The sequence below is a fragment of the Leptopilina heterotoma genome, unplaced genomic scaffold (assembly GCF_015476425.1).
Source record: "Leptopilina heterotoma isolate Lh14 unplaced genomic scaffold, ASM1547642v1 Lhet_14, whole genome shotgun sequence".
NCBI lineage: Eukaryota > Metazoa > Arthropoda > Insecta > Hymenoptera > Figitidae > Leptopilina > Leptopilina heterotoma.
In genome coordinates this window covers 2,412,989-2,440,902 of record NW_025110859.1, presented here as the reverse complement: position 1 = coordinate 2,440,902, position 27,914 = coordinate 2,412,989, and the positions used below count along the sequence as shown (strand labels likewise).

Below are 27,914 nucleotides of genomic sequence, written 5' to 3'. Positions count from 1 at the left end.
TGTAAAAAAGAAATTATTATTATAAAAATAATCGGGTCACTTTTATAAATGATTTCTTACGTCTGTCTTCAAAATTCATCTTGACATTACTAAAACAAAATAAAATCGTTTTTCATTTGTATAAACAATTAGCAAATTGGAATTTAACTAAAGTTCATTAAATGATAAACAATTTAATTTTTTATTTAAGACTTTATGCTTAAAGAAATAAATTTTCAATAAATAAATAAATAAAAATACTTCTTTACCGTAATTTAATTTTTATACAATAAACGCAAAAAATAAGAAAAAAATAAAATAATGAATTAATATCTATTAATAATTATTAATTATTATTAATATTTATATTAATATTTATTATTATTATTAATAATAATTAATAATAATCAATTAATAATTAATTAATATTGATAAATTGAAAATTATTTTTTGTAATCATTATTATTTATCGCCTCCTTTTGAAAACTTTCTGAAATAAAATTTTATAACAAATCAATTTATTGTAAAAAAATGTACAAAAGTTTACAAGAATTACAGTTGAATTAATTGTTAATAATATAAAGTTTTTTTTTTTTTGTAAATGGCACATGTACTTTATATTTTCTATTAATTTAATTTCATCATTCATGCATTTCACTTTTCTAGATTAAAATCTAAAGTAAAAAATAAGAAAAATAAATTATAATGTACAAAATATATAAATTAATTTAAAATTGAATTTGAAAAAAAGTAAAACTTCTTGAGAGGCAAGAGTAATATTTAAAAAAAAGTTATTTTCGTTTTTTTTTTTTTTTTGCTACACTAATGACTTTAGTTTGTAAATTCTATTATGATTTGAATACTGATTCGGATTATATATTTATATGATCGATCTATTATCGGCTAATACTTTTTCATATTCATGCAGATTATTGTAAACGTCAAATAAAGTCAGATATTCGTCCAAATGAAAAAGAAAATCTCAAATCAAATAAGAATTAAACATTTAATAACATAATTAATAATGTCAACAGTAAAAGCAATTTTAGTAATTAATTTAACTTTTAATTTTAAGTAATTAATTTAATTTATTAAATTGAATAAAATAATTTAAATAACTAATTAATTAATAATTTCATTAAATTTTCAATTCCTTGAACAATTATTATAGTTTAAACATTAAAAAAATTTTTTTAAATAAATTATAGACTCAATATAATTAGTCAAATAAAATTCAATATTATGCCAAAATAATATTCTCTGTATTATAAATATATAAATGTAAAAAAAATTAGAGTGAATTCTGACTCTAAATTTACGTGAGTGATTATTACACCTTAAATCTACTTAATCACGTTCTCTAAATTCGATATTTTCATACACATTAAAAAAAGAATTAAATAATCCAAATTTTACGACCAAGACGGTGTAAAAAGTTCATTTTAAATAATTAAAAAAAAAAAGTTCAATTACCTCTAAGATTAATGTATAACGTACCACAGCACTTCTTAAGCAAATATTGAATACTGTTTAGTGTCTACAAATAATTCAATTTGTTCATAAATGCAGCTTTCATAAAACGTAAGTAAATGCCCAATATTGATATGTATATTAGCAGTTTGTTTTCATTCTTCAGTATCTAAATCTTATTATTATTTTTTACTTGATTTCATTTTTTGATTTGCTACTTTCGTTGATAATGCAAGTTTTAATTTATTCTATTCTGTTTCTGAAATTAATGATTGTTTTAAAATAAAAAAATTTCACTTGTCACATAAAATTTGTAAAAGTGCAAGCATTGTTTTTTTTCTTCTCATTTTGATTGTCGTTTGAACTATTTTTAGTGCCATTAAATATTTTCTTAATAAATTAATTATAAAAATTAATAAATTATAAAAAATTATAAATAGCAAAAAATTTAAATATACAAATTATAAAAAAGTGAAGAAAATAAATAAATTCAATAATGTACAGAATTACATTTTGAAATATGTAAATGTAAAGATAATTAGATATAAAAAAAGTCGTTTTCAAAAAATTTGTAAGTTTGTATAAATTTAAAAGAGTGTAAAGTTAAAAAAGTGTAAAAATATAAAATATTAGAAGTGTATATAAATTAAAAATTTCCCAAACTTTGTCGAGAAAGTTGTTATCAAAATCTGACGTTTAAAATAGTTATTCCAACTGAAAAATGTTAGCGATAACTAATAATTTTAAGTTTCGTATAAAAGATAATATAACGAATATCAGTCACAAGTATGTGGCCACTTGGCTTTTCATTCCTTGTTTATCAATTCCCATTTATTCTACGGCTGTTTTGCGAGCGAATGCTGTCAATGACAACATTTCATTTGGCTCCGACTGCAATCTCGAAAATTCAATTTCTTCACTTGCACTATTTTCTAGAAATACAAATCAAATAAAATTACAATTTTCCATTTTAATATCATGATTTAAGTATAAAAAAAATTTTAATTTAAACTTTCCTTTAAATTTAATTCTTTACTTTATCTATTTTTAACAGTTTTGTTATTACAGGGTGGCCACTTTTTTCATTAAAAAAATCAAGGTTGCCACGCTTTTGCTCATTTCAAATTCCCTGACTTTTCCAGGTTTTCCAGGTTTTTAAAAATACATTTATTATTAGAATATTCTTACTGTAACTTATTCAAAATTACTTTCATTATTTTAATTCAATTATTGTTTTCCAGAATTTTTAACTAAAATTCTTCTTTAAATTAATTATTATTAATTATTATTAATAATTTTTAAAACATTTCTTTCAACATTTTCAAATCCTTTTGTTTACAAAATTCAATTTTACGAAATTTCATGAAAATAATTGAATTTTGGAGAAAAATTTTAATATTTATAAAAATAATTGAAATTTTGACGATAAATTTTTTAAACTTTTGACCATAATTGAATTTCTGCGAAGAATTTTATTACTTTTGAAAATAATTGAATTTCTTTGATGAATTTTAATAAAATTTTTAAGAAATTTTTTTCGAGAAATTCCATTAAAATTATATTAAAAATAATTGAAATTTTGCGATGAGTTTTATTATTTATGAAAATAATTGTAAATCTATAAATTTTTTTATTATTTATAAAAATAATTGTAAATCTATAAATTTTTTTATTATTTATGAAAATAATTTAATTCTTGCGAAGAAAAATTGTAAAGGCAACTCTTTTAAAATTGAATTAAGAAATTTGAATTAAGAAAATTGAATAAAAGAAAAATTAGATTTCAAGAATAAGCACAATAACTTTAGAAAACAATAATTTTCCAGGATTCCAATCAAAATTCCCTGACTTTTCCAGGTTGCGTTGCAACCCTGAAAATTCACGGTCATTTCAAGGTCATTAATTACTTTTCCCGGTCAAAAAGTATAGCTTTCAAAATAAATTATTCCATGAAAGATAAAAGTATAGTAACAGGGTTGCCACAAAAATTTAATTTTGTTTTTCCCTGACACTAAAGAATATTCAAACCTTTTAAAATTCAATAACGTATGAGAATATTATTATAAATCATGAAGAAATTTAAGATGACAGAGTGATAAAATCATTATTTTCCATCATAAGAATATTGTAACAATAAATTCAAATTTTTTAAGATTTTAATTTAGACACTTTTCGAAATTCAATTATTTCTAAAAATTTACACTATAATGCTTTTAATTTTCAATTACAATTTAAAATTTTACGTGAAATTCATTATTTTTTAATGAATTTTTATTAGAGAATTTTTCGAGAATCCAATTTTTTTTAATAGAAAGATAAATAATTTATTAAATAATTGAATATTTCTTAAAATTGAATTTTTATGAAGAATTTTATCAATCTTTTTAAAAATAATTGAATTGTTTCGGCGAATTTAAAAATTAATTTTAAGAATAAATGCAATTTTCTATTAGTACATTTAAAATTGTATAAAAAATAATTTGAATTCTGCCATAAGTTTTGTTATTTATGAAAATAATTGAATTTTTGCAACGAATTTTATTAACAATTTTTTTCAAGAATTGAATTCCGGAGAAAAAAATATTATTATTTATGAAAATAAATAATTTTTTGTGAAGAATTTTATTCAAATTTTTTTAAATAATTGAATTTCTCAGAATTTCTTAAAACTTTTTGTAAATAATTAAATTCCATTGAGAAATTTCATTAAAAAATTGAAAATAATTGAAATCTAACGAAGAATTTTATTAATTTTTTTTTAAATAATTGAATTCTAGTGAAAAATTTTATTTTTGAAAAGAATTGAATTCTTGGAAAGAATTTTATTAAAATTTCTTAAATAATTGAATTGCTTCAAAGAATTTTATTTTTTACGAAAATAATTGAATTGTTTCAAAGATTTTTACAAACATTTTTGACAATAATATTGCATTCCTAGGAAGAGTGTTATATATATTTTACAAAAATAATTGTATTCTATGATCAATTTTATTATAACTTTTCAAATTTATAAAGCATTTTAACAAAATTTTTATAAATAATTAAATTCTGGAGAAAAATTTTATTATTTATGAAAATAATTGAATTCTTAAGAAGAATTCTATTGACAATAATTGATTTGTATAGCAAAATTTTATTAACTAAATCTTGTAAAGAATTTTGTCAAAATTTTTTTAAATAATAGAATTTTTAAAAAAATTTTATTTAAATTTTTCGAAATAATTGAATTGGTACGAAGAAATTTATAAAAATTGGTAAGTAATTGAATTTCTGTAAAATTGTTATTAAAATTTAGTTTAAATAATTGAATTTTTGGAAAATTTTATTAAAATAGTAGATATTAAAAATAATTGAACTGAGGAAAATTTTTGATAATAATTGAAATCTTGCAAAGAATTTTATTAAATTTTTTGACAATAATTAAATTTCGGAGAAAAATTTTATTATTTATAAAGATAATTTAAATTTTGACGAGAATTTTTCTAAACTTTTGAATATAATTGAATTTAAGCGAAGAAGTTTATCACGTTTGGAAATAATTGAATTTTCTAAGAAAAACAGAATTTTATTTATTTTAATGTTTCGTTATATTTAGAAATTAAAAATTAATTCTTAGAAATTTCTTATCACTTTTGTTCTCATTAGTTCACATTTTTAATAATTCAAATTTGTTTTGTCATAAAATTATTGCAAAAAAAATTTATAATTTGATTTATTTCTCACTATTTTATAGGATGTGAAATTTTTCGACGAATTTAATTAAAACTGTATTTTGTTCAATTATTTATTGTTAGAAATAGAAAGAATTTAAAATTAAATTTAATATTTTCTTTTTTTTCAAGTCTGTTAAGTTGGACAACAAAATTCATAAATTTCTTATTTAAATTCTAGAAATTGAATATTTTTCCAGTACTTTTGATAAAATTTCCTGACAAAATAAAACGATGTTTTAGAAGATCATTAAATTTTTCTTAATGAAATAGAATTAATAAGTCTTAAAATAAATATTTCTATTTTTTTCTCACAAAATAATCAATGTATGTTTATAAAAAAAAAATATTTTTTAATAAAAAATTTCCAAACTCCCGGTCAAGATCAAAATTCCCTGTCATTTCCCGGTTTTCCCGGTCCAGCGACCACCCTGTATTATTTATTATTAAATTATTAAATAGTTCTTCTCACCTGAAGGTTCAATGGGCCACTGTTTGTGAGAAGGCGCATAAAGACACAACAGTGCCATGATGTAAATATTCCACATTCCATAAACACCAGTAAAGAATGCTGAAGTCATTTCTAATTTAATATCTTGGTCCCATTTCCATTGTCCTTCAGCCACCTTTTTGCGAAAAAAAAAGAATTAATTACTATTAACTATTAAATTAAGTGTCTTTTTTTTAAAATTGATTTACCTCTCCAAGAATGAATCCGGCGATGGTTAAAGATGCACAGAGTAAAGTTGCAATCATGAGAAATTTGAAACGATAAATAATACCTTCGTAATGTAGACGACGTGCGCTGCTCATTGATGGTAATGAGGCTCTTTTAATACTGATATTCGTGAAAACCTTCCATATTATGTAGCACAAAAACAAAAAGTAAATACCCGCTGAAACTCCAGCTAGAATTATAAAGCCAAGCTGTTTAAATTCGTTAAGGAATAATTAAGTTCGTGAATAAAATTTCGGAAAATTAAATTTACAGGCCTCGGATATTATAACTTTTTCGACTTTTTAAAACTATTTTCAAAAATCCGACTTTTTTCGACTTATTTTTTAAAAATTACGACTTTTTCGACTTTTCTTCCAAATATTGCAATAATTTTTAGTATAAAATGCAACTTATTAATAATTTTTCTAATTAAATTTTCGAAATTTACAATTAAAAAAAGTTTCAATAAATAAAATTTTGTAAAATTTAATTGAAAAGAATTGATTTTTTTTCAAAGTGTTTTTTTTTATAAAAATTTTTGAAAATCAACTTTTGGAGAATTTTAATTGCAAATTTTGAAAATAATTGAAATTTAATTCAATTTTAATTGAATTCCTCGAAAGAATTCAATTTCTAAAAAAAATGTTAATATATTTCGAATAAATTCAATTATTTTCTAAATTCTTAATAAATCCTTCGAAATAATTCAATTATTTTTATAAATAGTAAAATTCTTCGCAAGAATTCAATTATTTTTATTTATAGTAAAATTCTTCGCAAGAATTCAATTATTTTTATAAATAGTAAAATTCTTTGCAGGAATTCAATTATTTTCAAAACATCTTTAATTGAATTTCTTGGAAGAATTCAAATATTTCCTAAAATTTTAATAATTTCTTCGAAACAATTCAACTATTTTTTATAAATACTAAATAAATTTTCAAAACTTAGAATTGAAAAGAGTTTCAATAATTGAAATTTTGTAAAATTTAATTGAAAATAATTGATTTTTTTGAAAGTGTTTTATAAAAATTTTTGAAAATCAACTTTTAAAGAATTTTAATTGCAAATTTTTGAAAAAATAAGATTTCTTAAAAATTTAATGAAAAATCTTCAAGTATAAATTTAAAAATGGTAATTAATGAAAATTAACTTCTAAAAATTATATTAAAAAATATTTTTGAAGAAAATAATTGTTAGAATTTTTGCATTCTAATTTTTTAAAATTCAATTATTTTCGATATTTTCAAATATAAATTTCCAAAAATTCAAATACATACAAAAAATAATAACATTACAATTGTTTACAATTATTTTTAACATTTTAATAACATATAACAATCATATTCAAAATTTTTAATCAAAATTCTTGAAAAAAATTCTTTTTTTAAATTATACCTACAAAAATTCTTTTGAGAAATTTAATTTTTTTCGAAAAATTACATTACAATATTTAAAAAAACTTTTTCTTGCAATTTTTTTATCTTAATTTTTTGAGATTCAATTAACTTCGAACAAAGTAAATTAAAATTTTTTTAAATTTACTTTTTTAGATTAATTAAAATTTTGGAGAAATCACGTTTATATTTAATAATTAAAATTCTTTAAAAATTTATTTTTTTTTTTAATAGAATTTATCAAATTTTCATTGTTTTGGAAATTTTTCAATTGTATATAATATTTAAAAAGTATTTTTTTTATAAACTATTTTTGAAAAATTAATTTTAAGAATTTTTTTATTATAATTTTTTGAAAATTAATTAATAACTTAAAAAACATGGACAGTTACAATCATTATAAAAAAATGAATTTTTGTATTTAAATCATTGAATTCTCTAAGAACTTTTGGAAAATTATTAAAAATAATTGATTTCGAGAAGAAGTTTTATTAAAAATTGTAGAAAATAATTGAATTTTAAGAGAATTAAAGTTGTAATTTTTAGAAGTTATTAAATGTCAGAAGCTTAAAGTCGATCCGAGGCCTGAATTTACAACAACTGATGGAAAAAAAAGGAAAGACAGTTAAATCGTATTTTTAAATTAAATAGAATAAAACAAATTATAAACGAAGCGAATTAAAAATGAAATAAATTAAAAATGAAGCAGATTAAAACTGAAGCAAATTAAAAATTGAACAAAAAAAAAAAAAAAATGAAACAAAGTAAGAATGGAAAAAAATGGAACAAAGAAAATGAAATAAAAGGAATAAAACAAATTAAAAATAGAACAAAAAGAATGAAACTAAATAGAATGAATGAAAATTAAATTATGTTAAACTAAGTAATTTAAAATAGAAAAAGAAAAGGATACAGCAATTTGTGCACCGACAGTTGTAACCCAAATGGAGTGAAACGGATTTCTAATGTGGACTCCGCGCTCGCACATGTCGAAAAATAGGAGTGACAAACATCCGATTCCAACTGCGGAAAGATGACGCCAATAGGACTTCAAAGAACTTCTTTGATCACCTTCCTAATAAATAAAAAAGCAATGTTACATTAAACGATATTCAAAATTTGAAAATTATAAATGAAAAAGCGTAAACTTACTTGAATCTGTTCGTTTTGCGACATGAAATAAAAAGAAAATTCTCATTATTAAACAGTGATTTTTTTTCAAATAGTAAAAAAGGTAAAAAAAGTCAATATTTTCTAGTAAAAATAACAATTATTATGATACAATAAATAATTACTATGAATATGTAACTCACCATAAGATGTTCGCTGGCGAATATCAACCAAAATGAAAGTAGAGTCGCGTAAAATATACCCTGACGAATATCTTCCAAGAGTAACATAAACGGCATGTCGAAAACAAGTGTAAAGTACTCCAAAGGTGCTGGAAAAATAAAGAAACGTAAATTTTCCTCTTGGATTGTTGAACAGAAATTAATAACTTTTTAGAAAATATTTAAAAATTCACTTATTGATAAAAGTAAAGTACAGTAAAAATATATTTTGAATTTTTCATGAAAGAAAAAAAAATATAATTAAAATATAATTATATGAAATTCATCGCAAGAATTAAATTATTTTTTATAAGTACTAAAATTATTCTGAGAAATTTAATTATTTTCAATTCAAATTTAATAAACTTCAATAATCAAATATTCAATTATAATTATTAACAGACACGATTATATTCAATTAAATTTCAAAAATTTTTAATTAAAATTATTCAAAAAGCTACATTATTTTTAAAAAAAACTTTAAAAAAAGAAATTCTTCAAAAGAATTTAATTATTTACAAAAACTCTAATAAAATTGTTTAAAGGAGTTTCACTTTTTGAAAGAATTCAATTATTTTCTATATTTTAATAAAATTCCACGAATGTATTAAATTATTTTAAAAAATTGTAAGAAAATTCTAAGAAGAATTTAATTATTTTCTAAAAATGTTATTAAAATCTATAATTAAATAATTATTTTTAATTATTAAGAAACACGATCGAATTTAATACCTAGCTTGAAAGAAATTGTTCATAAAATTCAATTACTTTCAAAATTTTCAATTAAAATTATTAAAGAAACTCCATTATTTTAAAAAATCCAAAGAAATTCTTCAAAAGAATTTAATTAGAATTTTTAAAAATTTTAATAAAATTTAATAATAATAATTAATTTAATAAGTTTAATAAAATTCTTTGCAAGAATTCAATTATTTTCATAAATAATATAATTCTTCGAAGGAATTCAATTATTTTCAAATTTTTTAACAAAATTCTTTGCAAGAATTCAATTATTTTCATAAATAATATAATTCTTCGAAGGAATTCAATTATTTTCAAATTTTTTAACAAAATTCTTTGCAAGAATTCAATTATTTTCATCAATAATAAAATTCTTCGAAGGAATTCAATTATTTTCATCAATAATAAAATTCTTCAAAGGAATTCAATTATTTTCATAAATAATAAAATTCTTCGAAGGAATTCCATTATTTTCAAATTTTTAAATAAAATTCTTTGCAAGAATTAAATTATTTTCATCAATAATAAAATTCTTCGAAGGAATTCAATTATTTTCATAAATAATAAAATTCTTCGAAGGAATTAAATTATTTTCAAATTTTTTAACAAAATTCTTTGCAAGAATTCAATTATTTTCATCAATAATAAAATTCTTCGAAGGAATTCAATTATTTTCATCAATAATAAAATTCTTCAAAGGAATTCAATTATTTTCATAAATAATAAAATTCTTCGAAGGAATTCCATTATTTTCAAATTTTTAAATAAAATTCTTTGCAAGAATTAAATTATTTTCATCAATAATAAAATTCTTCGAAGGAATTCAATTATTTTCATAAATAATAAAATTCATCGAAGGAATTCAATTATTTTCAAATTTTTTAATATAATTTTTTGCAAGAATTCAATTATTTTCATTTACTTACATTAATTTTAAAATTGAAAATATTTAAAAAGAAAAATTATTTAAAAAGTTAGGAAACAAAAATGCAAACAGCAACTAACTTGAAACTGCGAACAGTTTACCGGAATACAACGATTATTAATATAGATTATTGAATTAAAAATTATTTAAAATGTAATTATTGAATCAAAAAATATTAGAAATATTGTTATTAAATTAAAAAATATTAAATGTGTTAAATTAATTAAAAAATAAATTAACCATTTAAAAACGTGAGGGATATTCCAAGAGCCAGAAGCATATATTCCAAAAGTGCAGGCGATCTCGTGAGCATATTAACTCGTCGCCAATACCACAAAAGAAGGCACACGACAATTGGAAAGTAAAATGTTTTAAGACCAACCCAAACTTTCGTAAATCCTCCATTTTGATTTATCGTCTGTAATTAAAACAGAATTTAAAAATTAAAAATAAAATTGATAAACTGTGATTTTGCGAAAAAAAGAAAAAAACTTCCTAGCACTTACGGTGAGTAATAAATCCGTAACGTAGCCTAGTTCCTGATTTATATTTTTATCACTATCTGCAGGAAGACGAATATTGAGTAAATAATAATCATGAAACAGTGAACCCAATTCAAAAAGTGAAACGAGACTGCAGTTGTAATTATATTGATCCATTTTCTGAAACCGAAATAAAATTTATAAAATAGAAAACTAGAATTGATTTTAACGGTAAATAATAATTTTAATGGTAAATCACCAACGATAATTTTCATAGCAAATAAATTAATAGTGAATAATAATTTCAATAATTTAATTTTATTCGGCTCTAATAAATAAAAATTAAAAAAGTACTTACAGTACTGATGCTGCATTCCAAATTTCTTTCGAATTCCGAAGAAGCGTACATTTTCCAAGCATCATCAGGATCTTCTTTATTTCTGTATCCAAGTCTAGCATCAATTGTCAATTTCGTTCTCGGTGCTGAATAACATTGTAAATAAAAGTAACAAATTAAATATTAATAAAAAAATATTACTACCATAATTTTTGTATATATATTTAAGAAAAATATTTCTTACGTATTGTGATTTTGTGGTGATAGACCATATCCACGTGCAAAACGCCAATTAAACTGTGATGCCAACGAGAATAATCCAACTGAACTTTATCTCGAGGCAATGGCATCTAAAAGTTCATAAATAAACAAATAAATACAAAAAATTCTTGTATTTTATACTTTGGCTACATTTTTTTTTAACTGTATCAAGAAAATGATTTATATCTCCCATAAAATTATTTTTATAGTAATTTTTAGAGGGAAAGTCAATGGTCAGAAAATAAAAACGGTCATAAAATATTCTGAAGTTTTTGCAGGCCTCGGATCGAGTTTAATACAGAAAAAAAGTCGAAAAAATCGTTTATTTAATTCAGTTTTGCAACAAAAATTTTATCTTTGTAACTGTAATAATTGACCATGTTTTTTTTACAGTTATTAAGTTATTATATTTTTAAAAATATTTTTAAAAATAAAATAAATAATCAAATTTTTGAAGAATTTTAATTATAAATATAAACATGATTTTTCCGAAATTTTAATAATAAACTAACGAAGTAAATTTAAAGAAAATATAATTTACTTTGTTCGAAGATAAGTAAATCTTAAAAAATTATGATAAAACAATTATAAGAATTAGTTTTTTAAAAATATTCTAATTTAATTTTTCGAAAATAGTGGAATTTCTTAAAAGAATTTTTGTATAATTTAAAAAAAAACTAAGTATTTTCTTGAAGAATTTTAATTAAAAACTTTCACAATAATTGTGAATTTATACTAAACATGTGGTATTTTGTAGCAATTTTTGAAAATTAGTCGAAAAAAGTCGCATTTTTGGAAAATATCCGAAGCCTGCTTTTCGGATTTTTATTTTTCTTAAAAATTGAAAGATTTTAAAGTCCATCCGTAATTTTTTAGAAAATATGTTTGATGTTTCTGTATTCTCAAAAAAATTGCTGAATGAAAAAAATGATTTTTATTATTTTTTTTAAAAAAAAACATTGTTTTTAAGTCGAAAATGTTAAAAAACCATTGTTATTGAATTTTTTTTTTTTATGGAAATTCATTTGTTTATTTTTTTTAACTAATTTTAAATCATAATTTTTTTAAGTTATAACAGGCATCACAGTACCTTTTTTTTCTTAAAAAAAGGTGAAAAGGGGAATTTTTTTCCTCAAAAAGGGTACAAAAAGGGGACAAAAATTTATTTGTTTATAAAACTTGCATATATAATTCAAATTTTTTAATAGCTTCTATAAAATTTTTTAAAAATGATTCGATTTCAATTAGAGTTTCCACAAAAATTTAATTTTGTTTTTCCCTGATTTCTAGGCAATTTTTAACTTTTTCCCTGACCTTAAAGAATATTCTGATTCACTCTAAAAATTATTAGATGCTCAAAAAAATGTTCTATTACATTTATTTACGAATTTTTTTAATTGTAAAATTATTCGTAAACAGCAATTATTTCTTTTTTTAAAAAATATTTAATCATTATTATTATTTTTTTTTATCATTATTTTTTCAATAGGAATTAAGATTTTCAAAACATTCAAATTCAAATCTTTTTGAAATCCAACAATTTATAATAATTAAAGATGACCGAGTGATAAGATCATTATTTTGTATACTTTAACAAATATTTTTACTGTAAGTTCTTCAAAATTATTTTCATTATTTCAATTCAATTATTATTTTCTAAAAATTTTAACTAAAATTCTTCTTTAAATCAATTATTTATAATAATTTTTAAACAAATTCTAAGAATTTTCAAAAATGTATTTGTTTACAATTCAACTTTACAAAATTTCGACTATTCGGAAATTTTTCAATTAAATATATATTAGAAAATAAAAACTTTAAATAACATAAAAAAATTCAATTAAACTTTTTCAAAATTCAATTATTTCTAAAAATTTACGCTCTAATGCTTTTAATATTTAATTATTATGTAAAATTTTATCTGAAATCCATTTTTAAATCAATGTTTATGAGAAAATTCTACTAGAATTCAATTATTTAAATACAAAAATAACAATGTATTGAATAATTGCATGTTTCTTCAAATTGAATTTTCATAAAGAATTTTGTCACCAAATTTTTACATAATTAAATTTATTAATTACGAAAATAATTAAACGTTTGCGTAGAATTTTAATAAACTTTTTTTTAAATAATTGAATTCTTTTGGAAAATTTTATTATAATAGTGGATATTAAAAATCATTGAATTTAGGAAAAGTCTTGCAAATAATTGAAATTTTGCCAAGAATTTTATTAAAATTTTTAAAAATAATTGAATTTTGAAGAAGTATTTTATTATTTATAAAGAGAATTGAAATTTTAACGAGAATTTCTTTCAATTTTTGAATATAATTGAATTTCTGCGAAGAATTTTATTACTTTTGAAAATATTAATTGAATTTTTGCAATCATTTAAAACTTCTCCAAAGTTCAAATTTTTTTTAGTGTTTTTAACTAAAATTCCTCGATAAATTCATTATTTTTAATAATTAATTAAATATATAAATTAAAAAATTTAAGTAATTTCAGAATAATTTGAATTTTGAAAATTTTTGCAATTTAAGTTCTTTAGAATTTCTAATAAAATCAATTAAAAATTGAAATTTTATAAAAAATTAAAATCTTTATTTATGAAAATAATTGTAAACGCAACTTTTTTAAAATTCAATTAATTTTGAAATATTTAAGTAAAATTATTCATTAAAAATTTCTAAGTAATAATTTTATGATAGTTCTTCAAGATTTAAGTTATTTAAAAAGAAATTATTTTTCATTATTTTTTATTAGAAAAAGGGGACAAATCACCAAAAAAGGGGAAAAAGGTGACAAATCGTCAATAAAAAGGTGAAAAAGGTGATAAAATTGAAATAAGGGGACAAAAGGGGAAAAACTGTGAAGCCTGTAAAAAGTATAAAATACAAAAATATTATGATAAACTACAGTTAAAAATGTAGTCAAAGTCTCCCCTTAAAAGTACAAACGATTTAATACCCTAATAACTTAAAATTAGTTGAAAATTTATTTTCAAGAGAAAAAAGTAAAAAAATTTGCAATACATATTTGCAAAAAAAATTGCAAATATAGAACAGAAGTAGAAAATTCGTAAAGTAGAAAAATACAAAGAAAAAGAAAATTCCCCAACCTGGAATGCAAAGACAACTTGAAAGGCCTTCAAGTGGCTCTCGTAATCATCAAATGTATGCAAATCGACAAGATTACAAGCCCCTTTTCCACGGGAATAGTACCACTTATCATTCGGTATTGTTCCATTAATTCGCACATCCTTGCAAGTATAACCAAGAATAGTCTGAGTATTCGATGGAGTGGGTGCTATAAAAACGAAATAAACCTTTAATCCACATATAAATGACCTGATTCTTTAAAGAAATACTCAAATATTCCAAACAAATTGATTTAAAAGAAATTATTTACCCCCATAAGATTTATTTATGCATTCGTTTGTGTTGACAATAATGCCCCACATGCAAGTAACATAAACAAAATGAATAATACTTTACCAATGAGACCACCAATTAAAAAGGAAGTAATTTGTCCAATTATCAGCAACGACACTAGTACTGAGAGTTTTCTGCCACTTAAATTTTCAATAATTGTTCCTTGCATTGTGTCGAAAATATAGTTTATTATTAAAAATTTTAATTTAAAAATGAAATGTATACACGCTTAGCAATGTCTCGGAAGACAAAAGACACGGAAAAGACGCCGGTCAAATTGAGAAGCGTTAACAGCGCCGCCTAAAGGTGGCGCTGTTAACTTCCAGCTGTGTTTTTGCTTAAAAAATATTAATCGATTAATCTAAAGATAATTCTTAATTTTTCCTCTGTATTTCAAACAACTATCAGTGAAAATTATTTATTAATTTCTAATTATTAATAAATATGTTTAAACATTTTAAATAAGAGCGGGGAAGTTACTTGACGCTACATCTGGTGGTCGAATTCGGAACTATAGGGATGTTTCTGAGTCGACCTTCTCTTGTGTGTACTTCATGCTTTAGTGTGACATTCCCGCGAAGACCAGCTTAGTTCGAAAGTTGCTAAAATTTCCCATTATTGAAGTTTTTTATTGTTCGTAAAGTATTTTTTAACAGAAATACACCACCCAGTAGTGTTAAATAGTTAGTGATTATTTTTTTTTAGTAAAAAGTGTTAAAATCCAGTGCGCGTCAATTTTGTCAACAAGTGCTTCACTTTTCACCGGTCTGTGTCGTTTCCAACCTCTCTTTTCATCTCTAAATGGTAAATTTCTCCTCTTTTTGCATACTATCAAAGTTTTCTTTTAAGGCTTGTATATTTTAGACGAATAATTTACTAAACAATGATTTATACCATTTATACCCTTATCGGAATAATAAAAATTTCAACAGTTTTAATGGGACGTACACATGGCCACGAGGGAAGCCGCATTACAATGACAAAATGCAAATTATTTTTGAATAATCATTTTTATTTTGATCCTTATCGATATTAAATAACGTAGTTTTTATGGGTGTTTTCGACGTTGACACTCTGAGCGCTCTGAAAGTACGAAACGTGGTTGGTTGGGCTAGGGGAATTCTGAATGTTGATTGGCTGAACTTCAAAATTCATAGTTTTATGCTCTGGTTTCCACACTCTGTATCGCTCGGTATCAAAGGTCCGAGCGATACAGAGTGTGGAAACCAGAGCATAAAACTATGAATTTTGAAGTTCAGCCAATCAACATTCAGAATTCCCCTAGCCCAACCAACCACGTTTCGTACTTTCAGAGCGCTCAGAGTGTCAACGTCGAAAACACCCTATGTAGGGGTATATATTTTACATGGAAAATTGTTTGTCCGTTATGTAGAATTGTTCACTGACGATATAACACTCAAGTATCAAATATTGAAACTCGTCATCATTTCGTCAGGAAATATAATTATACACTTTCGGGCATAAAATTTGTTTTATCGACTATTATAAATTGAAAAAAATTCATAACTGGCGTTTTATTGGCGACAATATTGTGTTCGTGTTTCGCTATGAATTTTCCATAATCATTATACAGAGACATTCACTCCAAATAACACATTTTTTCAACTTTTTTCAATACAATCTATTTTTTTACAATACACATTATCCATGGAAAATGCAATTTAAAACAAAATTAATAATTTTTCTGTCTAAAATTTAGTTTAGTTTATTTTCACTAATAAATAGAAAAAATGGATAAATAACAAAAATATTGTAATTCTTTCACAAGTGAATTATTCATTAGTGTAGAAATTTGTTCTTCGAATTGTTAATTATAAATTATAACGCGATAACATTTTGGAACAAGTACATCAAGTAGTAATTAATTATAGTATACAGGATGCATCAGGCTGGAGAGAAATAATGTTTAATGGAATTTATTTTTCTTTTTTTTTCTTGATTCACAGACTTTTGCGTATTTCTATATGAATTACTTTTAATGCTAGCTCTTAATTATCATCTGTTCTTCTGTAAATTTGGAACAAATAATCAATATTTGGAATAAAAATTAATAATTAGAATAATCAATATTTGAAAAAAAGTGAGTAAAATTTCAAAAATTTAAAATTAACAATTAAAAGAAGAAGAAGGATCATTTGAACAATATTTTCTCTCCGCCTATTAAATCTGTTTCGCTGCCTTAGATTAATAAAAGATCGTCTCTGTGACACCCTGTACTCATAAAATGCAATAGGCCATTTCCTCTTATCTAAAAATTTGAAAATCTAACTAAAAAGCACAGAGTAATTTACTACGTCAAAATTTCCTCAATAAAATCGTTTTTTTCACTTCTATTCATCATTATTTTCTATATTGTGTCATTTCTTTACATTCTTGCATTAAAAAATAATTTACGAATGCTCTGCTTTTCAAAACGGTGCGCAACTATTTTTTTTCGTCGCGTCGGACCAATACATTTTTTATGGTACTTTCATTTTGTAAAAGTCGAAAGAGTCGAGAGAAACATTGTAACATTTTTTTTTTAATTTTCATTTAACTACCTATGACCGTGCTCGTATATTTTCCCATAATTCAGTTCTACAATTTATTCTTTTTTTTACATAAAAAAAGCATTTTGTGCTATTTCGGAATTCTCTAATACGCAACAAAAAAATGAATTCTAAATAATTTTGAGATGAGACAGTTTTTAAAGTATACGTATATTTTTCTCCCTGCTTTTTCTCGTTAAAAAAATGGTAAAATACAGTTTTTTCATTAAGTTCCTTTTTTTCAATAAATTATTTTTTAATATAATTAGCTACAGTCATTTTTTTGTTTAATGTTCAAGATTTGAATATACAAGTATTAATATAGTTTTTATTTTTTATTATTTCTTTTTTTTCAATTTAAGTAAAGTTGGAAAACACCTTTCTTCCTTTTTCTTTTTTTTGGTTTTTTCATTTTGAAAACTAAATTTAGCCAACGATATGAAAAACTTCAAGCCTACTGAGATTAGTAAATCTGCTTAGTATAAAAAATATTTTACCATGAGTCTTAAAACTGTTTAGTGCATTAGTTATATATTTAAACATAACGCATAACTCGTGAACACGACGGAAGATATGTATAATTCTGTTTTTATTATTTTTTTTTCTCTCTTTTTCACCGACAATCCGAAACAATATTCTTATATATTTTCATTTATCACAGTGAAAAATGTACTTATTATTATATTTATCATTTAAACATTAATTGTTAAATTAAAAATTAATATTTTGTTATTGTTACAATTTTACAATTTCCAAAATAGGAAAATTTTAATATTTATGCACAAACCTTTTTTTTACAATTAACTTTTAGAATTAAATAAATAATTAAATGGACTTAAAGTAGGAATTATTTAATTTACGCATCGTGGATTGTAAAGAGAAAATTAAATTTTAATTTTTTTAATAAAAGTATAAATATAATTGCATGAAAAAAGTTTCAATTTACTTAACCACTTAGGATTTTTTTTTAGTAATTTACACAAATATTGACAATTATTATTATTATTATTATTATTTATAAATTCTTTGTGAATTATTTACGAATTGTTTGTGAATTATTTATATGAATTATTTGTGAATTATTTGTGAATAAATATTTTTGAATTCAATATTTATTATTAAATATTTATATTAAACGACGAGAAATAAATATTTATAAAAAATTGGTAAATAAATATTTATGAATATTTACATTAGTATCTATCTATTTTTATATAAATAAATACTTTGTATAAAAATAAATAAATAAATTTTTATACAAATAAATAATTTATATAGAAATAAATAGATTTTTATATATTAAAATAATTCATACAGAAATTATTTATTAACAAATTGTTGTTAATTATTTATAAAGTTATTCCTAATTAATAATTATTATTTATTCATTGTTAATAATCATTAATTGTTTATAAAAATTATTTAAATATTTATAATAAATAATTATTTATAAAATTATTTAAATATTGGGAGAAAGATATTTACGAATAATAGTTAAAATAAATAAATTAAAGTAATTAAATGAAATAAAAATTAAAGAAACATATTAAGCTGGAAGTTATTTTTGTTTTCGGATTGTCGGCGATTTCAAATATTGCAGATAAAATAATTCTAAAAGTCTATTCACTGTCATCTCATTTTATAATCACTTTGTAATTTTATTTTTAGCAAATTTTTCTTTCTTGTTTCTTTTCAATTAACTTTGAAGATTTCTATTTTTCTTTTCTCAAAAATCAAACGGAAGAATCTAATTTTTTTCCCTAGCGTCTGAGGTACAGGCACTGTTCTTTTCACAGAATATAATATAATCTCCCTTTATTATTTTTTTTATAGTGTGTATATAGGTAGCATAATAGGTACATTCATATATTTTGGAATTTATATATAAATACGTAAAGGTATTTATTTATTTTGAATAAGATCAAATTTAGTTTTATTATTTTAAGCACACGTTTAATAATTATATATTAATTCCGATCGATTTTATATTATAATGATATATTAATTCTGACCGATTTTATATTACAATGATATTAATTCCGACCGATTTTATATTATAATAATATTTTATTCAATGATTTTTAAAAAAATTGTCAATAATTTTCAAATATATTTCAGAATATTTTTCATATTTTCAATTTATCATTAAATCGTAAATTTTCAATTTCAATTCAATTCAATTAAAAAATTTAATAATTAACAAGTTTTTTAAATTAATTTTTTTAATTTTAAATTAAGGGGATTTGAACCATTATGACGTCACAATTTTGGAACACATGCTTTGCGCAAATTGTGACGTCATAATGGTTCAAATGCCCTTAATATAAAAATTTCAATTGTTTTTTTCCAATAAAAATTGGAATTCTTTAATTTAATTAATTTCTTCTTCGCAATATATATTTCGATGAAAGATAATTTATTAATTATAAACATTATTAATATGTATAGTATTTTTTTTCTTTCGTTAATTTTTTCCTCTTTTAATTTCTATTGTTGTAAACTTCTATCTTTTCGTTTAAATTTGAGAGAGACGTGCATTCAAAATATTTAATAATAATAACAATTTATAATTCGCAATACATACATGTTTTACATCAGGTAGCGCTTCGAAGTATGCGCGTACGTGAGCCGTAAATGAAAATTTGTTTACAAATTAATAATAAAAATTGAAATTAAAATTGTTTATTAAAATGTGTATTCTATTAATAAATAATTTTTAATTATTAATATATTTAATTAATAATTAATGAATTAATCATTATTAACAATATAACCTTTTTATAAACAATTTTAATCATACCAGTTGAATAAAAGTTTAAATAACAACAAAAGGAAGACTAATTTAATTAATTGAATTAATAATTAATAAGTTAATATTAATTAACAATATAATTAACATTACTACACAGAAAAAAATGTATTTGATTTAATTAACCGATTACTTGTCTATTATTAAATAAATATATTTATACTTGGGTCAAATAATTTTTAATTGAATCAATTAAATGCGGTATTTGCTTCAAATTCTGAAATAATTTATTCAAATACAATTTATTTGATTCAAGTCAATATTTATTTGATAATAGTCAAGTAATCTGTTATAAATAAATTTTTATTAGTGTATCAACTATTGATATAATTAACATTGTAATATTAATAATGTTATCATTAATACATAAATTGGTAGAAAAAAGTGAATTTAAAGAAATGATTCTAGCTTCTTTTTTTAATACATAAAAAATTATTAAATTTTTAAATTAGAACATTTGTATTGTATTAAAATTATTATTTATTTTATTGAATAAATAACTAATAAGTAGTGATTCAAAAAGAAAACTATTATAATTTATACTTCAAGCGACTCACGCACGTATACACATAATTAATTTCTATCGCTACTGTTCAACAGTTCACAACTCATTCTTTTTCCCTTTTTTTATCCTTCTTTCGAATTTCAAACATTTAAATGAAATGATCATCAGTGTTTTTTTTCTTCATCATCTCTATAATAATAAATTCGTATATGTTAAAAAATGTAATTTATTTTTCTTTCATTTGAATGTTTAAAATTTTTTTTCTTTTTCGCGTGCTGTGCTGCGTGAGTGGTGTCACAAACGCACATGAAAATCTGAGTGGGGTGACATTTTCAAAAATATTTTAAAGCGAAATCTTGAAATATCGACCGTCGTTCCCGCCGACGGAATATTTATGTGGAAATTAATATTTGAAGGTTTCTATGAATATAAATTCGTGACTCGACTTCGAATCCAATTCACAATATATTCGAATATGTATATGTATTTATATATATATAGAAACATATCCAGGATTATTTATGAATACAACTGCACAATAATTGTACTATCTGTCTTTTTCTATCTCCTTTTTTTCTTTTGTTCCTTGGAACAAATTATAATCTCACTTTAATATAAAGAAGATGAAAAATTAATTAAAGAAGCTTTTTTTCAAATGGAAGAATTTTATTCTTTTTAGGAAAAAAGTGAAAAAAAAAGAAACAGAAATTAATTAATAATGCAGGAAAAAGAATGATAATTTAATTATAAAATATAGGAAGACGTCGAGTTTCGTTTTTAATTTCTGGATATGTTTCAGTGATTACAAAACGAAGCACAGCGAAAATTCTTTTTTTTAATTACATTTGGAAAAAAAATGTCTACAGACATTATTCATTTTATATTAAATGAAAAAGTAGTTTTCTGTCCTTTAAAGATTTTTTTGTGTGTATATATATATTTATGCGATTCTAGTATAATCTACAAGGGAACGAATATACAAATGGTGTAAAATAACAATTATATTTACGATTTATAAGGAGGTAAGACGTAGATAAATATTACAGTGAGCTTATAGATTTTAGGGAATTATAATTTAATGACTAGTTTTTTTTTTCTCTTTTTGGGAAAGACTAAATTTTTAGGCAAAGATCATAATTTATTATTCTTGCTTTCGAATTTTTCTCTTTTATATTCATTCAGTCACAGACGGATACATTCACACTATCGATTTCTTTCTCTCGTATTCGCGATTCAATTTTTTATAATGCAAGTATTTTCTTTTTCATTCGCACATATTCTCTCGATAGACTAACTTTTTTATTTTCTATATAATGTTCGCGTGCGAAACACAATTTTTTTTCTTCTTTTATTATCTTATTAACTAAAGTGGTCTCTTCCTTCTGTTAATTCCTTTTTTCTTCACATTTTTTTCTCTCTTTGTATTAATATTCTTCTTTTTTTTTTGAGGAAAAAATTCATCAACGTTTTCCTTATATTTTCTTTTTAACAATAAACTTTTTTTTTCGCTTTGTTTTTCCTCTTTAAAGAAGTGAGAAAGAGATTTGTTTTTTTGTTAAAATGACTTTCCTCTGCTTTTGAATAACATTTTTTTCCTCTTCTCGTTTCGTTTTCGTAACAACAACTATGGTACTATTAAATATTGCCGAAAATGATTTGCTACATTTGTTCTGAACAATATATTAGTTAACAAGAACTCGAGGTCATTTTGGAAAATTGCAGATATAAATTCTTTTTATTTTACTCATTTTATTTTGTTTATGATGATAGTTTTTTTTTTTTTTTTTGAGCGTGAATAAGAATTTTTTTGGAAGCGCGAGTTTGTGATATTTTTAATTTTTTCTAAAGTTTTTGAACGTTCAAATGATTGTCTATATTTTTGTCACTACTTTTAATTTGTATTTTATTAAAGAAAATTATATAAAAAGTATAATAGTGAATGTTATATATAAAAACATAATATTGAAAATTATGTTAAAAAAAATAATAATAAAATATATTAAAAAATATTATATAAAAAAATTATATTGAAAAAATTAATTGTTAACCAATAAAATGTTGAATTTGCATTATTTTGCAATTAAGTATAGTAATTTTTCAAAATAATTAAGTAGAAAAAAACTTACGTTCACTTGAGCGTTTAAAAATTTTAGTGAAATTATTTTCTAATAATATTGTTGTTTTGTAAATTATACAAAGGTGAAAATTAAATATTTTTGGGTAAAAACAGATTATTTTAAAATTGCGATTATTTGCTATTAATTAATAGTTAATTATTTTTCTCGTTAATTAAATATATCAATATAAATATCAATTTTGCAATTCAATTAGTCCATATTTTTCAGTACCAATTTTGCACTAAAATAAAAGAACTGATAAAATTTGTTGATTTACTCGAAAGAGAAAAATGATATGTGCGGTAAATTTGATCCCTTTTTTTCATTTTTCGATATATTGTCAGATATGAATATTCTCTAAATCAAAATTTGTTACAATAGTAACAATAATTTAGAAAAAAAAAATCAAATTCCAAACGATTTTATTTGATAATTTGTTATTTTTGAACAGATTCAGATGAGAGAGAGAGAGAAAGAAATTATTCTTTTGTGAATATTTTTTTTTGTCTTAATATTAATTAGAAAAAATATTTCTTCTCCCTTATGCTACAGATATATTTTTTTCTATTTAATCTTGAAATTTCAGTATTGGAATCGCAATTTTAATATTTTTGTTAAAGAAAAAAAGTTCCTTGAAGTTAGCGTCGACTATTTTTTTAATAATTAATGAGAATTATAATTATTTAATTAATTTTAATTGTTTTAATTTTAAGTTAGAAAAGTGCGAACGACGTGAAATTGTCTTATTTTTATCTCTAAAAACCTCAAATAATATTTTTTGTCCACGAGCGTCGACGCAAACTTTAGGGTCATGAACAATACCCCAAACAAATTTAATCCATAAAAATTATCTTTATGTAAATAGTAGATTGTAAAAATTTTAAATAAAATATTTAAAATATAAAAAGATTTTCAAAACACTGGAAGAAGAAGAGGAAGAATGGAATTAAATTCTGAAGAAAGCATTTTCAAGAATTTCGGGGATTGATCTGCAATTTTCAAAATGAAATATTATGCGTCTAAAATTTCGAAATTGATTTTTTAATCGCGCGTTGAATGTTTCGCATCTTCAATCATCCCAAGTGGGAAAACTGTCTTGTGGAATAAATAAATTTCTCGATTGCGATTGCGATTGGGATGCATTGTGTTTAGGCGTGCCCCCAAAATTCGTACTACCAAATACTGGTTGACCAAAAACATCAAGTTGTTGGCCCTCATAAATATTACGATCTTGCGATGGATATGATGACGATGATGATTGTGGTTTTGTATGCTCAGTGACGGTGAGTTCAATATTACCAGCAATTTCAGTAACACCATCATCCATATTATCCGTCTTGTTACCTTCTTCCAACGTACTGTGCTTAATACCATAGTAGAAGTACATGATAAAACCTGTAATTTGTTTATTTAGTTTAGATTTTCTTTTTGGGTTAATTTTCGTCATTCATTCATCAAATCAGTCATATAATCATTTCATCAAAATTCCGGAAAGAAAGCTTCATCTAGAATGGTTACAAATTTTATCATATCGACGAAAGTTGTATTTCTTTCAGTAAAAACTTGATACTCTAGAGGAACTTTTCGCTGTTCCAGGTGAAACTTTCCTTACGTGTTGCTTTAATTTTTATTTTATTTTCGTTTACTTTTAGTTTAGAATTCCTTCAAGTATTTAGGATTAATATTTGTCGAAACTCGACTTGAGCAAGTTTAACATTTTTGATTTTCGCTAAAATTTCTTGTTTGCGTTAGCAACTTACCAAGTGTCATCCAAACTGTGAACCTCACTAGTGTCAACACGCTGAGTTTGAATATAAGGTAAATGTTCACTGTGACAGCAATGGCTGGCACAAATGGCAATCCTGGGGTCTTAAACATCAGGGTATGTCTGTAAACAAAGTGGTAGTTGGATTTACTTTAGATGTTTAGGATTAAAAGCTGAAGAGTAGCTAACATCCTTATTTGTTGAGGTCAGCTTTAATTTCACAGTCAAGGATTAGAAAGCAAACAAAAGAATATTACTTATCGTTTAGATGATCAGTTCTTTTACACATTATTATAACAAATTCTCATAATTTTGTTTATCAATTAAAAGTGTTTCTAAAAAGCTTTTCTCTACACCAACTGCTTGATAGTAAGAAATAAACATTACCTATTTTGCGGTTTTCTACTAATGACTAAAAGTACACCGATGATTCCGAATAGAAACCCAAACATCAAAAGTGTCGTGAACGTTCCCATATTTCCTGTAAAAATTAAAAGAATATTTCGTAAATATTAACACAAATATTTTTCATTCAATCGTAAAATATTAACTCACCCATGCCACAGACTATTATCAGGTCGAAAATTAAAATTAGTAAATACAATATTCCGACCAACTTCATGACATATCGACCCGTTTCTTCGGTGGCAGGTCCCCTGTCGACCCAAGGGAATATGCCTGGACACAGGTATTGAACGTCCTGCAAAAAATAGAATTTAGATTAATTTCAAAAAAATACTTTTCAAAGAACAAATTTTCAAAAGATTTTTTCCAAATTTAACTTTTGCAATTAAATATGTAAATTGCTTTGTCAAAAGGGATTAGTTGATAATTAAAGGGAATTTACCTGTAATTTGCGTTGCAAATAATTTAATGGTGGCCCTATAATGGGTGTATTTCCGGGATATTGATGTGCACTACCACAACTCGAACCTGCTGCAGTGGCAGCATGAACACTTCCATAAAATTTATTCTCAGTACGATCACTAACCAAATATTGGTCATCTTTACCCAAACCAATTTCATCCTCCTCTCCGCCGTAAGTGTCATCTGAATCAGGCGATGAACTATTAGCTCTTCTAACTCGTCGTACCTAAAAATATTTACAACATTATTTAGCATTTTAATTGGGTTTTTGAAAATTCATTTTTATTATTTTGTTTCAAAATAAAAATGACAATTGTGAAATATTTCAATTTATATTCTACGAGTGAGTGTGTTAATCGAATTCCCTAATTAGCATCTATTATATTATTCTCGTGTGAATTTATAATTGAAGTTGACTTTCGTTGGTGGGGTGAAAAATTGATGATGATGAATTATGTTTATAAGTTATTCACGTCAAATTGTTTAATTAGCTCTTTTTGCATATTAATTCAACAAGTTAAGGGAACGGTCTTTATTGTGGTGAGGAATTTTGCTTTTACGTGATAAGAGTTACAATTGTACATGTTTCATCTGCTACTATGCTTTCAATTATGAATGAAATTAAGATTCGTGCTTTAGTACAGAAATAGTAGCTCTTGTCTAGGTCAGACTAGTCTACGCTTATTTTAAGTTAATATCATCTCGAGTCTCTTTTATCTTTTGCTTCACGTTCTTGAGTGAAGTTCATTTTTTTTTAAAAACCTCTCTTAGCAAAAGAAAAACTTTAATAAAAGAACTTTTATTTTAATTTTTTTGTTAACTCTTTTTTTTTAAAATGAGTTTATTTTCCATTTAGTTTCAATTTATTTTCCGATTTGTTTTAATTTATTCTCTGATTTTTATTTTGTTTTAGATAAGGGGAAGGAATTAAAATTACCATGACACGCTGGCCATTATTACTTGCGACGACTTCCGATTGAGATACCTGAACTGTATTCAAGGCGGTGGAAAGTTGATCCGGTCTCAACTCTTTCCCGTAATTAACTTGACCATTGCCTTGAGTTTCCTTTGTTGGAGTACGACAAGGCGTTCGCAAACTTTGCGGAAGCAGTTCGACCAAATTTGTGGTGTGAGGTTGATATCGTAATATCAGGACGCAAGTAGACACTAAAGTGTAGGCCAACAAAGTACCTAGGAAAAAAAGCTTATTAAAGATACGTAGAAGAAAAAATTTACCATTGAATATAATGGTACAATAACAATAATACAGTAATATTAGTTAACAAAAAATAGTTAACAACTTTTTTGTAAAAGAGTTTAGTAATTATTAGGCATCAAGATGATTCAAGAAATGGTTTAGCAGAACCACTTTTCTTTAGTGTTCTTCAATACTTTCTGTGTTAGTTGGAATCGACTCTAGTAGAGTATACACTAATAAAAGAATGAATTCAAATAGATTCATCTACTTCTTAATTATCATTAAGCTGTTTTTTCTTCTTCTGCTAGAGAACTAAAAATATTTACCAATCGACATCATCTCCACCAAAATTTCCAATTTAATTAACAGTGCTGCAAAAGCAGCGCATACTCCCGAAGTAAGAGTGGCTAAGGCAGGAGTCCCTGTCACGGGCCACACTTGGCTCAAGGATCTGTGTAATAAATTAATATTTTATGGAAAATTCGATCAAAGATAGAATCTAGACATTGAAAAAGTCCATTGTTACCGAAAAATCAGTCCATCTTGAGCCATAGCGTATACTATTCTAGGCATTGGAAACATACTTCCAAACATGGAAACAGTTAATCCGGCAAGAGCGCCAACAGCAACAATGTATTTGCACTTATTGGCACCAACGTGGCCAAACATTTCCACCAATGCCGAATCTTGATCCACCTCTTCATAAGGTACTAGAAATAATTCAGAAATTAAATTATTAAATTAAACAGAAATAATTTCTGATTCAAATTTGAAAATAGTCTAAAATCGAAGTAGTAAAATTCAAATAACTTACCAATCAATGTTAAAATCATACTACTGGTGACGTACGCGATGAGTATGATGATCAATGATGATACTATAGCTAGTGGAATGCTTCTTTTTGGATTCGTTGCTTCTTCTCCGGTTGTGGCTATTATGTCGAATCCAATAAAGGCATAAAAACAAGTGGCAGCGCCAGTAAATACCTAAAAGAAGTAATTTATTTCTTAACATCAAATCCGTAGAATTCATGTTAATTCATAAAAGCAACAAAATGTGTGCCTTTTAGTGATTAGTGTGTGCTTCTAGATTAGAATATTTAGTCATCAAAGTTCATCAGGTAGTGTTTTGCAAAAATATGTAGGTTTGTTCTATTTCTATATATTTTTTCTCTCTTCTTCTCTCTCTCCTCACGAAGAGTGTATAGAATTAAATATCGGATATTCCTGAGCCTTTAAAAGCGAGTGTTTAGAATATTTAGTCATCAAAGTTCATCAGGTAGTGTTTTGCAAAAATGTGTAGGTTTTTTCAATTTCT

At 23.2% G+C, this 27,914-nt stretch overlaps 2 protein-coding genes and 1 long non-coding RNA gene across 4 annotated transcripts in view; 1 reads left to right on the top strand and 2 right to left on the bottom strand.

Annotated features, from left to right (window-relative positions):
• Nucleotides 1–1,419: 1,419 nt before the first annotated feature.
• On the bottom strand, nucleotides 1,420–15,056 carry LOC122497931 (protein wntless). Its single transcript, XM_043605359.1, has 12 exons — nucleotides 14,851–15,056; nucleotides 14,475–14,662; nucleotides 11,335–11,440; nucleotides 11,112–11,236; nucleotides 10,778–10,933; nucleotides 10,512–10,689; nucleotides 8,588–8,715; nucleotides 8,427–8,432; nucleotides 8,188–8,349; nucleotides 5,859–6,086; nucleotides 5,632–5,785; nucleotides 1,420–2,381 (listed from the first exon to the last, which is right to left on the bottom strand). Exons 1-12 carry the CDS (start codon nucleotides 14,954–14,956, stop codon nucleotides 2,281–2,283), a joined length of 1,638 nt encoding a protein of 545 aa, XP_043461294.1. The 5' UTR covers nucleotides 14,957–15,056; the 3' UTR covers nucleotides 1,420–2,280.
• Nucleotides 15,057–15,367: 311 nt separating this feature from the next.
• Nucleotides 15,368–27,914, top strand: part of LOC122498025 — a 114,135-nt gene continuing 101,588 nt past the window's right edge. Inside the window, exon 1 of the long non-coding RNA XR_006301191.1 lies at nucleotides 15,368–15,591. This is a non-coding gene — a long non-coding RNA (uncharacterized LOC122498025). The remainder of the gene's footprint in view (nucleotides 15,592–27,914) is intronic.
• Nucleotides 22,884–27,914, bottom strand: part of LOC122498021 (cationic amino acid transporter 3) — a 135,757-nt gene continuing 130,726 nt past the window's right edge. Inside the window, exons 6-14 of one of the 2 annotated variants that reach the window (XM_043605514.1) lie at nucleotides 27,412–27,583; nucleotides 27,124–27,307; nucleotides 26,924–27,048; nucleotides 26,337–26,590; nucleotides 25,380–25,625; nucleotides 25,088–25,232; nucleotides 24,920–25,013; nucleotides 24,528–24,655; nucleotides 22,884–24,162 (exon numbers count right to left, since the gene is read on the bottom strand). In XM_043605514.1, coding sequence (XP_043461449.1) covers nucleotides 23,837–24,162; nucleotides 24,528–24,655; nucleotides 24,920–25,013; nucleotides 25,088–25,232; nucleotides 25,380–25,625; nucleotides 26,337–26,590; nucleotides 26,924–27,048; nucleotides 27,124–27,307; nucleotides 27,412–27,583 — 1,674 coding nt within the window. In that variant the 3' untranslated portion in view covers nucleotides 22,884–23,836. The remainder of the gene's footprint in view (nucleotides 24,163–24,527; nucleotides 24,656–24,919; nucleotides 25,014–25,087; nucleotides 25,233–25,379; nucleotides 25,626–26,336; nucleotides 26,591–26,923; nucleotides 27,049–27,123; nucleotides 27,308–27,411; nucleotides 27,584–27,914) is intronic. The other variant, XM_043605513.1, reaches the window with a different exon arrangement.

Bases quoted from the DNA above. Each gene is read 5' to 3' on its own strand.
- LOC122497931 (XM_043605359.1), bottom strand. From the start codon at position 14,956: ATGCAAGGAACAATTATTGAAAATTTAAGTGGCAGAAAACTCTCAGTA. The intron at 8,716-10,511 runs GTTAATTTATTT...TTATTTTTCCAG, and splicing joins ATCCCTCACGTTTTTAAATG to CACCTTTGGAGTACTTTACA. The intron at 5,786-5,858 runs GTAAATCAATTT...TTTCGCAAAAAG, and splicing joins CCGGATTCATTCTTGGAGAG to GTGGCTGAAGGACAATGGAA.